At 37.2% G+C, this 20,042-nt stretch overlaps 1 protein-coding gene across 2 annotated transcripts; it reads left to right on the top strand.

Annotated features, from left to right (window-relative positions):
• Nucleotides 1-7,720: 7,720 nt before the first annotated feature.
• slc1a4 (solute carrier family 1 member 4) lies at nt 7,721-19,958 on the top strand. 2 transcript variants are annotated; one of them, XM_067386224.1, is made up of 8 exons: nt 7,721-8,310; nt 10,041-10,083; nt 12,105-12,170; nt 14,934-15,100; nt 15,759-15,992; nt 16,622-16,816; nt 17,140-17,274; nt 18,560-19,958. In XM_067386224.1, the coding sequence occupies exons 1-8, from the start codon at nt 7,739-7,741 to the stop codon at nt 18,813-18,815; spliced, it is 1,668 nt and encodes a 555-aa protein (XP_067242325.1). In that variant the 5' UTR covers nt 7,721-7,738; the 3' UTR covers nt 18,816-19,958. The 2 variants fall into 2 exon arrangements, with proteins under 2 accessions (XP_067242325.1, XP_067242326.1); XM_067386225.1 differs by lacking the exons at nt 7,721-8,310; nt 10,041-10,083; nt 12,105-12,170 and adding an exon at nt 12,591-13,298.
• Nucleotides 19,959-20,042: the final 84 nt, after the last annotated feature.

Genomic DNA, 20,042 nt, shown 5'->3' with positions numbered 1-20,042 from the left:
ATGCTTTTGTATCCTTTTAAAATTTAAAAACAAGTCACTATCCACTGCTATTATACATGGAAATGTCAAAATGTCTTTTTGTGTTCCATTTGGAATGGCATGAGGCTGGGTAAATAATTACATAACTGTCATTTTTGGTGAACTATCTCTTTCAAATCAAATATTGCATAAAAACAAAACGTTAAAGTTTGACAACATAAATATTGTTAAACATAACAGGCTGGCTGGAGAGTGTATTAATTTATCAAAAAGTGACCTTTAATGAGGTGACGAGTCTCCGAGCTCCCTGACCCAACAAAGATCTGTACGCAGCACACACCCTAATCTGGATTATCAACTAAATTAGATGTGTCTCTAATCCGCAATTGCCAAACTCTTGCTTTAACCATTTGATTCCAGACCGGCAGGACACACAAACCATTGCAGCCTCCATAACTGTATTGATCTTATTGTGAAAGAATCATTTAAGTATATGTTTTATTTTTTTTTTGACCTTGTAATCTTTAATCAAAATATCAGATCCTTCTGGTGAAATGTGAAATTCTCTCTGGTGACCTATGCAGGACTTCTCCAATCACGAAGCTTGAGATGAGCAAAATCTGCGCAGAACCGATCACCGTGAGATGCATGCCTGTTAGAAATGTGTCCCAGAGTGGTCCGACTCGCTCTGACGTCATGCTGACGTACATCAAAAAACACTTGCGACAGCGAGGCGGCTGTGCAAGATTGCGGAGTTGGGCGCAGTTGCTCTCCACCGACTGCACTGATCAAAAGCTCAATGGGAAACGGCTTACTGACAACACATCTTTATCCTCATTGGTTTAAACAACCGTGATGCATTGTTCCTTTTCTAAAAGCTTTGATTTTGAAACTCTGATATTGTTTTTATGTGTATAAATTATGTGTGCATATTCCCAAAACTCTCTGACAATGTAATTGTCATAGTGATTAAGTGACTGTTGAATCTAAAATACATCTGTATTAAAGGTGCCTTAGAACGTCTTTTTAAAAGATGTAATATAAGTCTAAGGTGTCTCCTGAATGTGTCTGTGAAGTTTCAGCTCAAAATACCCCATAGATTTTTTTTTTTTATAAATTTTTTAACTGCCTATTTTGGGGCATCATTAAATATGAGCCGATTTAGGCTGCGGCCCCTTTAAATGCTCACGCTCCACGCCCACGGAGCTCGCGCTTGCCTTAAACAGCATAAACAAAGTTCACACAGCTAATATAACCCTCAAAATGGATCTTTACAAAGTGTTCATCATGCAACATGTCTAATCGTGTAAGTATGGTATTTATTTGGAAGTTTACATTTGATTCTGAATGAGTTTGATATATGCTCCGTGGCTAAAGCTAACATTACACACTGTTGGAGAGATTTATAAAGAATGAAGTTGTTTATGAATTATACAGACTGCAAGTGTTTAATAATGAAAATAGCGATGGCTCTTGTCTCCGTGAATACAGTAAGAAACAATGGTAACTTTAACCACATTTAACAGTACATTAGCAACATGCTAACGAAACATTTAGAAAGACAATTTACAAATATCACTAAAAATATCATGTTATCATGGATCATGTCAGTTATTATTGCTCCATCTCCCATTTTTCGCTGTTGTCCTTGCTTACCTAGTCTGATGATTCAGCTGTGCACATCCAGACGTTAATACTGGCTGCCCTTGTGTAATGCCTCGATCATGGGCTGCCATATGCAAATATTGGGGGCGTACATATTAATGATCCCAACTGTTTAGTAACAGTCAGTGTTACATTGAGATTCGCCTGTTCTTCTGAGGTCTTTTAAACAAATGAGATTTATATAAGAAGGAGGAAACAATGGAGTTTTTTAGACTCACTGTATGTCATTTCCATGTACTGAACTCTTGTAATTAAATTTTTGATTCGATGGCACCTTTAAAGTAAAAATGGATGGAAAACACGTCTTTCAGATAGAATTAAATAAGTACTTGTTTGGGTGTCTTACTCATCACATTTGTTTTCATATAAAAGAGAACTTAAATTACATTCAGTTTATTAGCAATACAACGCATGAGCTTGAATCACGCAATATCCACATATGGTTCCCAACCCTGGTCCTGGAGTGCCCCCAACTCTGCACATTTCGTATGTCGCCCTAATCAAACACACCTGATTCAACTCATCAGCTCCTTAGTAGATGAGCTACTTCAAGATCTGAAGGGTACTTCACAATTAGAAGTCTGCATCCTAGCGAGGCTGCGCCCTTAGACCAGTCCTCCTGAGGATTGTGGGGTAGAGTCCTCCTCAGCATTACACGCTAGAATGAGATGGTCTAGTAAGAGCGCATGGCTACATACATCATAAAGGTTTCCACACCCATGGTCACGGCATGAACATACTATTAAAACTGTGGAAAAATACTTTATATTAAAAATTATCTGATATATGCAATACAGTCAATGACAACTGTCTATGGTCACCCAATGGTTTACTTTACGGTGTTATAATTTACAACAAAACAAAAGAATGCCTCTGAAATCCTTTTTTTTTTTTTTTGCATTAGACAATGAAATTGGATGAGCTCACTGCTCATTTTCTGCTTCCCCCCCCCTTTTTTTTGTGAATTGGAATGTGTGCAAAGGATTGTGGGTGACTGAAGGACATGAAGGATACACTTGATGCATCCTTCAAAATAAGCAGATTGAAGGACACGAAAGGAAGGCTGCCTTCCAAGGACACTTCAAATTAAGATGGACTGCATCCGAAAACTGGAAAATGCTGCCTTCTGAGGACACATTTCAAGGTAGTAAGGCATCAAGGCACGTCCAAATCCAATGCTGCCTCAAAAGTCTGTCCGAAATCAGTTTCGTGAGGTGCCTTCATGCACAAACGCTGCCGTAAAAGTCATTCTCTTATAAGACAGCGAGGCAGCAAGACAGCTACCTAGGTTTTCGGACGCAGCCATGGCCTTTAAAGGAACTTGATGACGATATATGCAGCCTTACTAGGATGCAGCCTTTGAATAGAGAAGCACCCGAAATGGTTGCGTCAGATTAGAGAAACATACAAAATATATACTTATTGGGGTTCTCCTGGACCAGGATTTAAGGTGCGTTCACGCCATATCATAATTACTGTAACTATGAGATTCTGGCTCGTAAAAACAGTTTGTAAGCTGGGAGTTTTCTGCGGTACCACCTGAGATATGTATGATTCATTTGAATGTAGATTCATTTTGGCATTGATAGTGGTGCCATAGATGCATAATTCCCAGTCCGATAAAGTGAACAACTCCGAATATATCAATATTTCGGTAATTATATGGTGGCATGAATGCAGCATTAGCTTAAACCCCACCCACATCTCAAAGTCCAATCAACAACCAGTGAACTGAACTAAGTCCCTGCCCTCAATAATCTGTTACACTCGGATATACATCACAATACGGAAGAAAAGATCGGTCTCTACTTCTGTTTCATCACAACTTTAAAAGAACTTTCATTCAGTAATTTTCTATTCTCAAATGATTGAGGTGTGTTTTGACCAACCCAAATTTTCCTCTGAATTCACACAATCTGGAGTTTCACATAAGGGTGAAAAAGTTCCCACCACAGATTTTGCTCATGTTCAAGCTGTTCCCTCAAATTTGCCATATTGACCAACAGAAAAAAACTGGTTTAAAAGTGACGTCTGAGTGAGCTGTGCTTCATGAATTGCTACAATATTGGCAATGGACAAATTTTTTTCACTAATGTGACTGCACTTTAAGTTAATTTTTGAGGGAACTAAAAAGTTTTTTGAAAACGCTGTTGAAATGCATATATACTTGCATGTAAAAATACATACTTTTAATGCATACTTTTAATACCCCCTTCCCTTTGACCAGCCTTACTTATGGAGTGATAATTGACAATACTGAATATTATTATTGCAGTAATCATTCCATAAAAACTATTTTAGCTTTGGAAGTTTCAACAGACTGCATCAGCAGCTTTCACCACTCATTTCTATATTTAGGCCTTTTTTTTATATCAGAAAAAAACCTATGAAAGCCACTGGTAACTCTTCAATCTTAAGTTAATCTAGCAGGAATACTGTACAAAACAAGTACTGTACGCCATATGGGCGAACACTGCAGCAGCACGTCTCAACAGCTTCGGAAAACAGTTATATAATAACACCAAAACAAAACAAAAATTCACTGCTTACTCGGGTCGATTACAGAAAACTATCAACAAGCAGCAATCATAAGAATGTCTTGTGGCTCTCCTCGTTTAAAACATTAACTATTTTGCATCCACGCCAGTGGTGGTCTTCTACAACTGGCAGGTTGTGTTTACAGATATGCCAATTGCCACGTTTGTAGACTATACACTGTAAGCAAACAGGTTACTGCTGCTGCTGGGGTCAGTATATGCAAGTCAGCACGCTTGCAGGAGCGACCCACATCAAAACTGACCTGTCAAAACACACTTTATGCTGATAATTCAGTAGGAACGTCCACTCACCCTTCTGAAGGACTTGTACGATCCGGTTAAATGACTGTAAATCACTGAGTGCTCAGCCGATTTATTCTCGAATGCGTTTACATTGTATCAGTGCTTTCTGCATGCCTTGCTAGTCGACATGAATTCACATGGCACTTTCTAAGCGTCCCGTGCCCCATCAGCCTGAGAAAAAAAGTAAACAGTTGCACATACGAGAGTCAGACTTCAAAGTGCCCCCAAAAGTAGTAGTAGGCAGGTTGCCTTCGGTGACTCTGCGCGTGGTCGCAGTAGCAAGACATTGGATTTGAATGATAGGTTGTTCTTTGAGTCGAGGCGGAATCCCAGTTCGCAAGTCCCGCCCCCTCTGGTAGAATCAACAAATCAAAATGCAGAACAGGCTGCTGTTGGACATGTTATTTAAAGAGCCTAACAGTCTAGTAATGTGATATTTACAGCACGACGAAAAAGTGACGGAGCAAAATGTGAGCTTACAAATCAGTCTAAAAGTCATGTCACACTGACACATTATGCATGGGGAACATATCTAGACTTTAAAATGTATATTTAAATATATATATAGCCTATATATATAATGTGTCGCTGCAACACCTACTGTACTTGAAGAATCAATGGTCATTTCTAGAGGATGGCCAGAGTTGAATTCTGAAGTGGCGGAACCGAGAAAAGGCAGCATGCTCTGGCAAGATGCCCACCGACAGCTTGGCTCAATCTTTTTTGTTACAAGTTCAATCTCTGCTGCATAACAGGAAATGGAGTGTTCAAAAAAGCCTGCCACTGCGGAAAATAGGCATTAACTTTAAAAAAAAAAGAAGCAGGGAAAGAGGTGAAAGATGTTTTCTCTCATATGCTTGTTCTTAAGTGAATTCACCGGTAAAGGAAAACATGGAGTGTTTACCCTAATGTTTGACTAAATGGGACAAAGAGCCAAGAAAGCCTACCTACACTTGTGTGTGTGTGTGTGTGTGTTTGTGTGTGTGTGTGTGTGCCACAGCTGATGGAGCGTGGACTGATGGAATAAGTGCAAACAGTCATTAATCTTGGGAGTCTGACATTTGATTTCAGGTTTTCTGGGTAAAGCTTGCTGCCCTGACAGACTGCTCATTATCTGCTAACCATAACCTCCGTATTAGAGTGTAGGCCTCTTAAAAATTACATTTTTTATGATAATATAAATTATACTAAGGTAAGTGTAATGTTATAATTCTCACTGAGAGAAGTGACTTCATAAATCACCACAATAAAGCACAAAAATCACCATAAAATGATTAACATTACTTTTATAAGAAAAGTGTGAAGACATTTTTTTTTTTGTTTGTTTGTTTGTTTGTTTGTTTTGCTGTGCATCAATATAATATTACAAGATTCTGTGCTTATATGTCGAAGAAGCAATGATCAGTAGTGCTTGATGGTTTACACCCAGTATTCTTCTCAAACAGAAATGACTTTACAAGACAAAGGAACGCCATCTGGTGGTTGGAGAATATTATTACAGTCTTGGAGTTAATCTACATCCCTTTTTCTTATTTAACATATACAGTATGTCGCAACTTCCATATCTAGTTTTTGATAACAATAATGCATTATTGAACCACAATTTAATCTTTTAGGAGCTATTTCTTAAAGTAGACTATAATCTTGCTAATATACTGTACTGAGTAAACATAAAATATACATTTAGAAGTATGTTTATTTTTTAACAAAACATATTTTGGTATGGAAGTCAAATTTAATCCAATTTCTCTACAGAACATACAGTTATACCTGGTACAGAAAGCAGAGGAGAGACTTTTTTAACTAGATTAGGAGGGGGTCTTATGGACAGAGCTCATCTTTCTTTGGCATGACAGCAGCTGCAGGATTTGGTCTGATTTTACATACAGTCAGCTGTTTGTTTACCCCCTTTCTTGTTACTGTTTTGTATTACATATTGTATTACTTTTGCAATACTTTTTAACAATATTATACCTTTAATGCAAGCTACTTTTGAAGATTCTTTTCAGTGTACAAGAAGAAGACATATTGGGACCTAAAATCTTCACAGTCTTGTTCCGTCCCAGCCTCCTCACAGTGGGGTTCAGTATATTATAGCAAAGACTGGAGAGCAAACTCAGCTTCCTGTGCTCCTGGTTTGGCAGCTGTGAAATGTTATTTTTGGAACAGAATAGTTGAGGTTCAGGGGAAAGCAACTACAGACAGCTAAAAAGAACTGAAGTTTTCACATCTTAGCCTCTTTAACTTGGGGGAAAATGTACAGTATGTGGGAGTCTAAAATTATGATTTATATAATTTGATTATAAGCACAGAACACAGAAATTACCTTCACAGAACATGTTGCAAATATGGCAACTGAAAATTGTGCAAATATTAATGAAAAATAAATCTACCATTGTCTTAAAAATGACAAATAACAATGGAATTTACAGTAATAATGGGATAATTCAATGAAAATATAAAAATATTTTTGTCATCTTTAACAATGAAAAGCGGACACTATGAGTTAATCATTGTTCTTAACTCTAAAAAATGCTGGGTTAAAAAAACCCAAGCTGGGTAAAATATGGACAAACCCAGCAGGTTGGGTTAAAGGGCACCTATTATGCCCTCTTTCACATGATGTAATATAAGTCTCTGGTCTGGTCAAGTTTCAGCTTAAAATACCCCACAAATTTGCCCCTATTTGAGGGTGAGCAAAAACATGCCGTTTACTATATTACTATATTGCTGGCTAAAAAAATAAATCCAAAATTGGTTGAAAAAAATGGCTGGTAGAAAACAACCAAATCCTTGGTTTTATCCATATTTAACCCAGCAGTTTTTAGAGTGCATAAACAGAAATCCATGTTTTTTGAAGGATAGATAGATAGATAGATAGATAGATAGATAGATAGATAGATAGATAGATAGATAGATAGATAGATAGATAGATAGATAGATAGATAGATAGATAGATAGATAGATAGATAGATAGATAGATAGAAATGGAAAAAGCACACATATGAAATCACCCAATAATAATAAAATAGTAGCCTATTAATAATAATAATATTTCATTGATTGGTTTTAGCCTATATCAGCAACCCTTTGCCTTGTTGCATCATTTCATCGTGGTCCAGGAGTGCGCATGCCCTGAGTCTTCATCTTTAGAAGACCCCTCGTCATTGGTAGATGCAGCACATGTATAAGTGCCGGCCGGTTTTTACAAGCGCTCTCCAGTCCGCTCCCTTCCAAGCGCGCGCACGCTGCTGATGAGAAAAGCCTGGTACCTCTTACAAACGAGTGGAAAAACTGAGCGTGTAGGGAAAATCATGGAGGAGAAGAGCGAAATCAATGGACACGCCGGGCACAAAAGCCCGTTGCCAGCGGTCTCAATGAAATCAGAAAAGAAAAGCTTTAAAGACAGGTTGATGGTCTTCTTAAAAAGAAATCTCTTAGTGATCCTGACGGTGTCCGGGGTTCTGGTGGGCGTAGGGCTCGGGATGATGGTCCGGAACATGAACCTGACCCGAGCGCAGATGACTTATTTCGCCTTCCCCGGAGAGATGCTGCTGAGGATGCTCAAGATGATCATCCTTCCTTTAGTGGTTTGCAGTCTGATTTCTGGCGCTGCGAGTCTGGACACGCGCTCGCTGGGAAAGCTCGGAGGGATCGCCGTGTCTTACTTTCTGGTGACCACTCTGATCGCTTCATCCATCGGGGTTGCGCTCGCCTTCATCATCAAACCCGGCGTGGGAGCCGGAGCGCTGAACACCAACAACTTGGGGCTGGAAGACGTGAGCTCCAACAAAGAGACAGCGGATTCGTTTTTAGACCTTGCAAGGTATCATTTTGGTAACATTATACTGCTAATAATATAGGCCTATAGTAAACATTGGTGATAACAATATAATTTAACATGAGAAATAAAGCAGTCATTAGCAGCAATTAATCCGCTTCTGAAGTTGCCGGTAACAGTGGCGTGATTAGAAGACTATGCTGAGATTGAACTCACCCTTTACCTGCAGATCACGTGACAATAATTTCATACTTTGCATCTTTATTTATTTATTTATTTATTTATTTTTAGGTATTTAAGTCACATATGCTGTGCATCCCAATTATTGCCTCAGACAGAAAAAGAAGAGCTGGAAAAACAGATGGAAAATCTGAAAAAAAAAAAAAAAAGTTTTAAACTGAAAGCATAGTGTGTTCAGAAAAAGTGGGACATCAAGTAAAGAGGGACAAAAAATATTGATAAGCTTCTAAAAATCAGGAAACAATCAAATGTTAGTAATTAATTAATAACTGTCACATGGGCCATTGTCATTCTGAAAATGTTATTATTTGCCTAGTATCATAATGGACATCATCATGTTCAACATACAGGAAAATCCATCAACAAATTGAACTAATCCTCTAAAAGCCTCTATAAAAATGTCAAAACACTGACACTAAACTTTTATTAGTGTTTTTTTAATGATGATTAGATGGACAATTACAAAAAATATTTTATTTAATTTGTCTGTTTTAGGTGCCGTATCTTTTTTTCTAACATGTCAAGGTATAATGTGACACTTTTTTTGAAACTGTTCTGGTTGATTTTGACCATTATGCATCATACTATTAGTTAACCTGGCATATGGTAGCCTACAAGAGTTATGATATTTCATAACAGCCCAATTGTTGCTGTGCTATAGGACAGAAATATGTCTCCCTAGGAGTTATCTTTTTGATGGTTGCTGGTTTTACGTGATTTTTTTTTTTTTTTGCTGGACATATATGGTGGTTTTTATTCATCCAAGTTGATGGACAAAATGGGTACCAGCTGGTGGAGTCAACCTGGTAGACCTGTTATGGTTGGTAGACCACCACGGTCCAGTAACAAATCAGCTACAATGTTGCAAAAAAATAATAATAATAATTGTTTTGTTTTGTTTTTCCAGCTGGAAAATAATTGTGACAATTTGATTTTTCATTCAAGGAAATTACATTTTTGTAAATTCCAGCAAACATGCTAGCTATTAACAACGCCACTGTCCTGCTTTTTCCACTAATTTGTAATTTACACATAGAAATGACATCAATTCCACAGAATTTTTCACCCCATGTGGAAGAAATGTGCAAATATCTTGAAACCTGTTACTAAAAAGTCTTGAAAGTTCCTCTTGTTGAAGTATAAATCTTCTATCCAATTATGTAATCAGAACTTGAAGAATGACTGTATAATAGGCTTGCATGAACCTGGAGAAAATACACTTCTCTTTGCCTCATAGTTCACAGGGTTACTATATTAATCCTCTTTTAACTCAGGTCATATGATGAATAAGAACTGAAACTCAGTTTAGTTTAAAAGAATCCATTCTGTAGCCTGAGTGAATGGATATCTGTTTGTAGATAAAGATATTGATCTGTCTGGATCAATGCAGAACTTCCTTTACAGGTCCATCATGATGCAAACTGGTGGGAATTTAGCAATGGAACACCAGTTGTGTCCATCTGTGATGATAAGAGCTCATTTTTACACATGTCTGCATCACTGGTTTATCTTTCTTGCTTGTTTTTCCTTTTCAGAAACCTGTTTCCATCCAACCTGGTGGCTGCAGCTTTCCGCTCAGTGAGTTACTTTTGTTCTCCAGCTGTCCCCAAATCACTCACACACACACACACACACACACACACACACACACACACACACACACACACACACACACACACACACACACACACACACACACACACACACACACACACACACACACACACACACACACACACACACACACACACTCAGGCCTGCACACACACACACTCACTCTCACACACACACTCTTACACAGCAATGGTTATGTCCAGAATGAATATTTGTTGATCACTTCCTCCATGTTAACAGCTCCTTCATCTCTAATTGAGAGAGTCACAAAATGGAGTAACCATTTTTGTCCCTGCTTAATAAATACCTCCCATCCTCTCTCACCACTAAACAACCAGGCAGTTACCATAGAAGGCTGATTCCATTCCTTGGTGCCTGGCAACCTGGCTTAGTTCACTGAGTTGTACCACACAGTCAGCTGCTCAACGGTGAGCACGCTTTGCTCAAAGGAAGGTCAGGGGTTTCGGTGGTCGGGGTGGGAGATAACATCTCTGTGCCCAGACTATAGCATGTGCAAATATGTTTTCCTAAAGGCCAGAGTAGCTTTAGAAAAAGAAACAGGGTCATTAGGTGCAAATGGATGTTTCTTTATCCAATGGGAGAATGTTTCTCTATCCAGTGGGATTTCCATCAACACTTGCCTGGATGGAGTCCAGATAGGCTTTAAAGAAAAAGAGACACAGATTAACAGGATTAATACAGAAATGCCTGGGAATTATTTTAATCGCCATCTACATATGGACTTGTCCAAACTCATATTTGTAGATCCATTCCAGGTTGTCTTAATTATCTCTAACTGAAATATGTTTATGCACGTCAACATCAGATTATCCAAACACAGTGTAAATTCATCTAAGTTAAGGAACCATTACAGATAGGCTGTCTGTGAACCTTTTTGCTTTCCACTGGAATTTTTAATATGTAAACATATGTTTTTCTATGTAATCATGAGATATATGGACATCTATCACCACTGAGATGTAGCTGGGTTTTTTTTTACGACAAAGTTCAACTTTTTTTACAACTTAGTCCAACTTTTATAAAAATGTATCTTGAGACCTCACGTTCTTTTCTAATCCATGGTACGTCTCACATTTTTCTAAAATGCAAGAACGCATTCTGTGAGAACGGTGCCCCACTCTTCTAAACTTTTCAAAAAGGCACCTTCTTTCAATAAAGTTGGCATGATATTGAAGTGTCCTTTCTTCGCTTTTGTGGCATATATCTGAGTGAAACGGCTTCTCGAACAAGAAAAAATGTAGGGCGAGATTTGATTTTGGCCATCTGGAATTGATTGGATCATTGGATTTGCTATTGCTGTTATCTCATGAGAGTGACAAGTTGTTCTGCCCTCACACCACATTGCAAGAGGGAGGGGAAGTTATTTTGATTAAAGATTACGAAGGCATGTGAATAAAAAAAGAAAAAGAAAAAGAAAAAGAGGTGCACGGATAAATAATTTATAGTAAATACTGCAATATTCCATTAAAAAATAAGCATTTTGTTGCTTTTTTTTACATCGCCAAAAAGTTTAACCTTTAAAAATGTCTCGAAACCCAGCATTTTTTCAGTGCCATCTTTACATTTCGTGTTTTTAAGGCAAGAACACATTGTGTGCGAATGGTGCCTACTCCGTTTGCACTTTTGAGGTAGGAAGTAGGCAAAAACTAAACTGAGTGGCTTAGCTCATATAATTGGAGTTTTTGAGAAGAGGTTCTGAATAGGAGAGTTGTGGGGGATCACTGTCATTGTCTCTGTGTGTACCAGTCTCAAAGTCCTCTTGAGCTAACTTTAAATGCTGCTTTTGTGAGTATTTTGGCACTAGACATGCACATAAACACGCTCAGTGCAGAGAAATAATCGAATGCATCACAGTTCATGAAGCCGCACACTGGAATGGACTGAAATTGGCCAAAATAGCTCTTTGATAAGCACTACATGTAGCTCATGATGTTTTTCTCCTCTGTCTCTCACTTTTGTCACAGTATGTCACTGATTACAAGATGATTCTTGTTGGAAATGGAACAAATGGAACCCTCAACAACCAGAAGGTACATGATCTCTTTATTTTTAATAATATTTTATTATTATATTAATTAGGTACATTAATTGTATTGAAATATTATTAATTTACATTAGTATGAATAGTGCTAATAATATATTTAAGAATTATATAACAGTAATTATAATTATTAATATATAATATATTAAGTAATATAATTATTAGTAGCATTAGGTCCTTCCTTTTCCAATATTAATGCACTGTCAACATTTGTCAACACACATCATGTCACTTGCTGAAATGTCAATTTAACCAAGTAATTTTGCACTTTAAAAAAAAAATGAAACTCAAGTCCAGTTGGGGCTTCTTGGCTGGTTTTGTCTCAGACCACTCAGTAGTGTTTGGCTCTTTGGCAGCCTTGAATGAGCTTGCTGTTTGTTTGCACAGGGCCAGGGTTGACGCAGCCGGTTTTGCTGCTCCTGTCCTACTGAGCTCTCAAGCAGCTGGAGATGGCAAGCCTTTCCCAGAGGCCTTTTTTTCTATGTGCCTCCCATGTGTCTGCATTGTAGTCTCAGCAATGTGCTTGTAGAATTGATTCAGGTTGTGCTAAGAGATATTCAGATTTCAAATAATTTTCCAATTGACATTTTCTGTCATTATATTATTAGTATAACCTTACAAAAAAGTATACTTCAAGTTAATTTTATTAGGTATACTTAAGTAATGTTCAAGTAATATCAATGTACAAATAGTAAATGTGATGATGGTAGGTTGATTAGGATCCATAAGTGGTTTATGGGGCTTATCACCAGTGTAAACAACAGTGTCAGAGGCAGCACAATAATCGTAGTCAAAACCGGGCAAAGGATCAGGGTAGGCAGCAAACAATCAAAATAGTCCAGGCAAACAACAGGGTAACAGGCAGGTGACAAACAATCCAAGGTCAGTAATCCAAACAAGGTCAATACCCTAACAGGAATCAAACACTCAGAATTGTAACAGGGCAAACAATACTTCACAAGCAGTGTGTGTTTGTGGTTTAAATAGCTGGCTGATATAAGACAGGTGTGCAGTAATCAGGCCAGGTGTGTGGGTGCTTGGGATTTGTAGTCCATGGAGAGTGAGACATCCGGTGCCTGATTGAGGGATCTTCGCTGGCATTCGTAACAGTAAACTTGTAAGTGTACTATTTCAATACTGCTTGGGACTAAATTGGCCAACTTTTAAGTGTATAAAGTATACTATAAGTGTACTATAAGCGTAACAGTAGTAAACTTTAAGTGGACAACTAGTGAACATAACAACATACAGTTTAGTATTTATATATTATTTTTGCACTTTAAGTATACTACTATGTTCCTATTTAGGGATAAATCTTTTATACTTGAAATATACCTTTAACTGTACTTTAACTCTTTCTATTTTAAAAACATTTTATTGTAGCTTCATGCATTCTTTTTTATCAACACTTGAGTGAAGGTAAGTCTCATAAAAAAAAAAAAAAGGCAAAATTTTAAACAAAAAGCTGAGAAAATCACATTTTTGTCAAATACTATGTCCGGATGGGATTCAGAAGGATGATCAAAACATAGATTCACAATCGTTTCCTCTTCATATCATTTGGTAACGTTAGGTAGTTTTGAACTTATATGCTGTTTAATGTTTGATGATTGCTTTATTTTACATTTGCGTAAGCCATCTTCTATTGCTGCTTCTTCTTCACCTGTCTTTTGATCCGGATATTCTGTACTCTTTCAGAAGATACGTAATAGCGCCATCTACTGTACAACAGTGAAAACATGGATAATTCAGTCAATGGCGGGGAAAGAGTAGATTTGAAGTAAATTCCTATGCACACTACCAGCTAGCCTAGCCTACACAAAAATTCAGATATTTAGGAACATATCTGATTTCTTTATAAATCAATAGTTTCAAACAATGCAATTGTATAAGAGGGTATGTAAAACTATGTGAAAAAATAGGCTACTAAATAGGCAAACTCCAGACCTACATGCATGAATTGGAATGACCTTCATTCACAAAGTTTATATGTCCTGCGACTCACTTGCATATTTGTTAATGTTTAAATATATTACATCAGTGTATCCTTCAAATTCAATGCAAAATATGCAAAAATAAAAACATTTACAGATTGCAAATGAATGAATCTATCTGCTGTTTGTGATTAGCCTTTGAATAAATCATTGGGTCTTCATTACATCCTGGCTCAGCTAAAATGTCTCATATCTGCTGGTGCATGGGCAAATATGTGGGCAATCCCTCAGAACGCTTGAGGTCCGTAATTGCTTAAGTAGGGCTTACAGAACAACCAGTGCTGTATGCCAAATGATGAGCCATGCCTGGATGTGTGATAAAGCCCAGAACAAGAGAGGGATTCAGTTGAACAGTAGCTCAGTCCCTTCAGATCTTCATCACCTGTGACCCCACTGCCACAAACGCTGAGGGACAGTCTGTCTGAGAGCCTAGCTTCATCACTTTTTTGGCTTTTGAAAATCACTTGTCCATGTACAATCATATCAAGTTCAGTGACAGGAAATATGAAACTGCACCAGTGAGTGGGAACGTTATTTATATAGGTTATTAGCAAATTCAGAGCACATTTACATGTCACATTTTGTTGCTTAAAACAATGTTATCATCAGATCTGTTTTACTGTTGCATTGTTCGCCTTAAACCAATTCTTAACTGTGTGCTGCCAAGACAACATTGAAAAGGCTGAATGGCAATATTTGTATGTCTACTTATGTAAGCCACTTTATAACAATGACAAACATGTTTTGGTGGGTTTCAGGTTCCCTATGGAACAGATGCAGATGGAATGAATATTCTGGGCCTTGTTCTCTTCGCTATGGTTTTTGGAGTTGCTTTGAGAAAACTTGGGACAGAAGGAGAGGAGCTCATTCGCTTTTTCAATGCCTTCAATGAAGCCACCATGGTATTAGTGTCCTGGATCATGTGGTAAGTAAAGGTCAAATTGACATCTAATCCAGTCTAAGGCACAGAGCCTTAAAAATAATATAATATAATATAATATAATATAATATAATATAATATAATATAATATAATATAATATAATATAATATAATATAATATAATATAATATAATATAATATAATAAAAATTATATAAATGATTATATAATATATATCATGATTAATCGCATCTAACATATGTGTGTCTATATATACTTATATACTATATATACTCATCATTACTTCAGTCTTCAGTGTCACATGATCCTTTAGAAATCATTCTGATAGCTGATTTGCTGCTGAAGAAACATTTATTAGTATCATTATCAATGCTGAAATCATTTGTGTATTTTTTTTAGGATTCCTTGATGAATAGAAAGTTCAAAAGAACAGCATTTATTTAAAATAGAATCTTTTGTAACATTATAAATGTCTTTACTGTCACTTTTGATCATTGTAATGCATAATCACTGAAAAAAAAATCTTTAATTTGTTGGTGAGCATAAATTACAAAATGTTAAAACATTTTTTTAATATTCAACACTGAAATCTCAAAGAAAGTAAAACTTTTACACATTCTAAAAATTTAAGTTGTACTATATGCACATGATATCTGATCTGATTCTGTTGTTTTGTCCTTCAGGTATGTGCCATTTGGCATCATGTTCTTGGTTGGCAGTAAGATTGTGGAAATGGAAGATGTGGTTCTGTTGGTCACTAGTTTGGGGAAGTACATCTTCGCCTCTATCCTGGGCCACATCATTCATGGTGGCTTTGTCTTGCCTCTTATCTACTTTGGGTTCACTCGTAAAAATCCTTTCAGTTTCCTGTCTGGCCTCATCACACCTTTTACCACAGCCTTTGCTACCTGCTCCAGGTATTTTTTTATTTATTTCATACAGTATGTAATCCTAAAAGCAGGTTTAGATGAGCTAACCTACATTCATACAATAGCTTAATGCAGGCAATAATGCAGCTTAATGTTTAGGTTTATTTGGTTCCCAAAATGTGACTAACAAGCTTTGTTTCCTTTTTTCCTTTGTTTGCTAAATCTTAAGTAGTGTTGTTGGAAATGCAAAAACCTTGATTCGTTGGCAAAGGGCCCTTAATCGGGTTGACAAAGTAAGATTCTTGAATGGTCTTTTCCATAATTTGATGGTTCAATTGCAGTCTCAGTCCTTTTAGACCAATCTAAAGCAGTTTTGTCAACTAAAACTAAAACTATTGCAAAATGTTTTTGTTAATTGAGATAAAATTGAAATGAAGTTAATTGTAAATATTACATGAAAACTCAAAATATAAAAAGAAGCTAATTCAAAGCAATAAATACTATAATAGTATATAAGTACTATGAAAATAACACTGATTCAAAGTTATGTGATGGTTTTGATGTTACTAAAAGTTGGTTATATACCTTTTTTTCCACCAATAGAATGTCTATGGCCACTATTACATCTATTTTCTTATTACATACTCAAACTCTGTCTGTTTTCTATGCCTGTGCAGCTCAGCGACCCTGCCCACCATGATGAAATGTGTAGAGGAGAACAACGGTGTTGACAAACGAATCAGTCGCTTCATTTTACCGATTGGAGCCACTGTCAACATGGACGGAGCAGCCATTTTCCAGTGCGTTGCGGCTGTGTTTATCGCCCAGCTCAACAATGTTGACCTCAACGCAGGCCAGATCTTCACAATCCTGTGAGTGTACATCCCTATGAGGTCTTTCTTGAATCAGCAGGAGTATTCATAGATACTGTGAACATTCCTGTATCTACATGTGCTCTGTATCTAAACAAGGCAGAGATGTTATGCGTGATCTAATTTTACAAGCAACATACACTCACTCTCTGGAGCCTAGCCCAGTGCTGCAGGTTATGCTGACCTATGCAGAACTGAGGCTCTGATGGAAGGATGGAGGGTGACAGCTTTTAGCATCATGGAAGTTGTCCCTGTAATAAGTGTACCGTTGGTCACTTTGGATAAAGCATCAGCTAAATGACTGCTAATTTGCATATTCACAGGGTGACAGCCACCGCTTCCAGTGTTGGAGCAGCAGGTATCCCAGCTGGTGGGATCATCACCATCGCTATCATTCTGGAGGCCATTGGTCTACCCACCCATGACCTGTCACTCATGTTGGCTGTGGACTGGATTGTGTAAGACAGTTTCTCCCATTTTACTTATATTTATATTGGTGTCAATCAACAAATTAATACATGATATCTATATTGTAATTAATACACTTAACCTCATAGATCAGTGTTGTGTTTTTGAGATGCCATATCAGTGACAAATTTACTTATGGGACGGGATATGATTAATTGTATTTAATGTAAAAAAAATAAAATAAAAAAAAAATCAATTTTATTTATGTAAACTATTTAAATGTAAATTAAAAGCTTCTTAAAGGGATAGTTCACCCAAAAATGAAAATTTGATGTTTATCTGCTTACCCCCAGGGCATCCAAGATGTAGGTGACTTTGTTTCTTCAGTCGAACACAAATGATGATTTTTAACTCCAACCGTTGCGGTCTGTCAGTCGTATAATGCATGTCAATGGGAACTTTGTCTATAAGAGTAAAAAAAAACATGCACAGACAAATCCAAATTAAACCCCGCGGCTCGTGACGACACATTGATGTCCTAAGACACGAAACGATCGGTTTGTGTGAGAAACCGAACAGTATTTATGTAATTTTGTACCTCTAATACACTACTATGTCCAACTGCCTTGAGCATCCGGTGTGTGTGAGGTCAGAAAACACGTTCTGATGACAGAAATGATCTCTCACGCTTTGCTTCAATGAGTGTGAGACATCACTTACGTTGTCAGAACGTGATCATACCTCACTAACCGGATGCGCAGGGCAGTTGGACATAGTGGTGTATTAGAGGTAAAAAATGATATAAATACTGTTCAGTTTCTCACACAAACTGATCGTTTCGTGTCTTAGGACATCAATGTGTCGTCACGAGCTGCGGGGTTTAATTTGGATTTGTCTGTGCATGTTTTTTTTACTCTTATTGATGGAATTCCCATTGACATGCATTATACGACTGACAGATGGCAACGGTTGGAGTTAAAAATCATCATTTGTGTTCTACTGAAGAAACAAAGTCACCTACATCTTGGATGCGCTGGGGGTAAGCAGATAAACATCCAATTTTCATTTTTGGGTGAACTATCCCTTTAAGGGTCTTCTAAAGTCTTCTAAAGCTTCTTATCATGATCAGAAACATACTTATAAGAAACTTACATTCTGTATATGCATGAATACAGTTTCAAACATAGGGAACATACAAAACACAAAATACAAAACATTGCTTTTATTCAAAGCAACTTATATTTGAACCCATGGCCTTGGCATCGCTAGCCTAGCGCCATGCTCTACTGTTTGAGCTACATGAATATGATTTTCTTATGTCTGATGTGTTATCAGTGACCGCACCACCACCGTTGTCAACGTGGAGGGAGATGCCCTCGGTGCTGGAATCCTTCACCACATCAATGAGCAAGAGATGAAGAAACAACAACAGCATCAAGAGGAGCAGGAACTGCAAGAGGTGAAGGTGGAGGTGGTAGCTAATGTCAAGGCAGAAGAAGAGACCTCCCCTCTCGTCACACACCAGAACCAAGGAGAAAGCTCCTCACGTGAAACACTCAGCGAAAAGGACGGTGTGGAGTCTGTGCTGTAAAGTGTTGACTCTGGTCTCCCATCTCTTTCGTCACTCTTTCCTCTCTTTCACTCTTTAAAAACCACTATAGACATGATGTCACCACCAGTGTGAAGTTTACATCAAAAGTACAGTTTACTTATTCCTGTGAATGGAACACTAATTGTCAGTTTGCTTTTACATTTAGTTTGAAGTACTTGATAAAAGAACAGGTTTTGTTATGATGATCTTATCCAACTGTGCCAAAATGATTTCTTTTTATCAGTTTTTGTGTTTGAGAACATGTCCCATATTATGTGCAAACTGTCTAAAAGGGAATATTTCCAGTCTGCAAACAGAGATGGGCAGTAATGAAAATCATTCACAGACTGACCTCTTGCTCTTTGTTTGTTTGCTATATTTTTACTGACTGTGTGAAATATTAACTAATTTCAAAGATAGAACAGAAAGTATTTGCTGTAAATATTTGTGTCCCTAATGGAAAATCCTGTTGCATTGTGGTATAGTCTGGTGATTTTGGGGGGGCTGTATCAAAACTGTGCATGTGTGCTTGTGAAGTACTCCTGTGAATTCTAGCAGATTCAGAGCTTGTGCTATATGGTTACAGTACTTTCAAACTGATTTAAGTGAACGCCAAGCTCAGAGATTGAGACAAAACTCAGGGTCACATGTGATATTAAACCTGATGATGAGACACTGTAGGGTCAAACATTTCCTGATAGACCTCCGTTCTCTACATAAAAGATTTATTTTGTTGTTTGACCCAACAACATCACCCATGGTATCTAGTGACATCTAGTGGTAAGTGGGATTATGAGCAAAGACTTTGTCTAGACTTTTTTGTACATTTTCTGCCCAACTTTTAGGTTTGGTCATAGTTATGAAGTAAACCATTTTAAAACGACAATTTGATAAGTATGAATGAGTTTAATTTATTCTAATTGTTTAGCATTTTGTACCGCATTGAAAATTATTTTCGTAATCTGTCGCTATGAAAATATTCAGATGTTATTTAGATGAACTCTAAAAGCTATTAATTAGCACTTGATTGTTGTGTTTTTATATGCATTTTACCTCCATATACTTTTCCACTATCTTTTAACTGTAAGTTATCTTCTTGTTACCGATGTGTCTGTGTCTCTGCTTACAATTAAATCAAAAGCATTTGTGTCTCTGATTTTCATGTGCTTTTGCCATTTTTTTACACAATTGCATTATTATAAGAAGCAAATCTTAGATTTACACTGA

The sequence above is a fragment of the Chanodichthys erythropterus genome, chromosome 5 (assembly GCF_024489055.1).
Source record: "Chanodichthys erythropterus isolate Z2021 chromosome 5, ASM2448905v1, whole genome shotgun sequence".
NCBI classification, from domain to species: Eukaryota; Metazoa; Chordata; class Actinopteri; order Cypriniformes; family Xenocyprididae; genus Chanodichthys; species Chanodichthys erythropterus.
This window is presented reverse-complemented; position numbering and strand designations above follow the sequence as displayed.

What these genes read in the sequence shown, in the direction of transcription:
- slc1a4 (XM_067386224.1), top strand. Translation starts at nt 7,739, where the DNA reads ATGAGAAAAGCCTGGTACCTCTTACAAACGAGTGGAAAAACTGAGCGT. An exon ending in TGGCTGCAGCTTTCCGCTCA is followed by an intron (nt 10,084 to 12,104) that starts GTGAGTTACTTT and finishes CTTTTGTCACAG; the next exon opens with TATGTCACTGATTACAAGAT. An exon ending in GGCCAGATCTTCACAATCCT is followed by an intron (nt 16,817 to 17,139) that starts GTGAGTGTACAT and finishes GCATATTCACAG; the next exon opens with GGTGACAGCCACCGCTTCCA.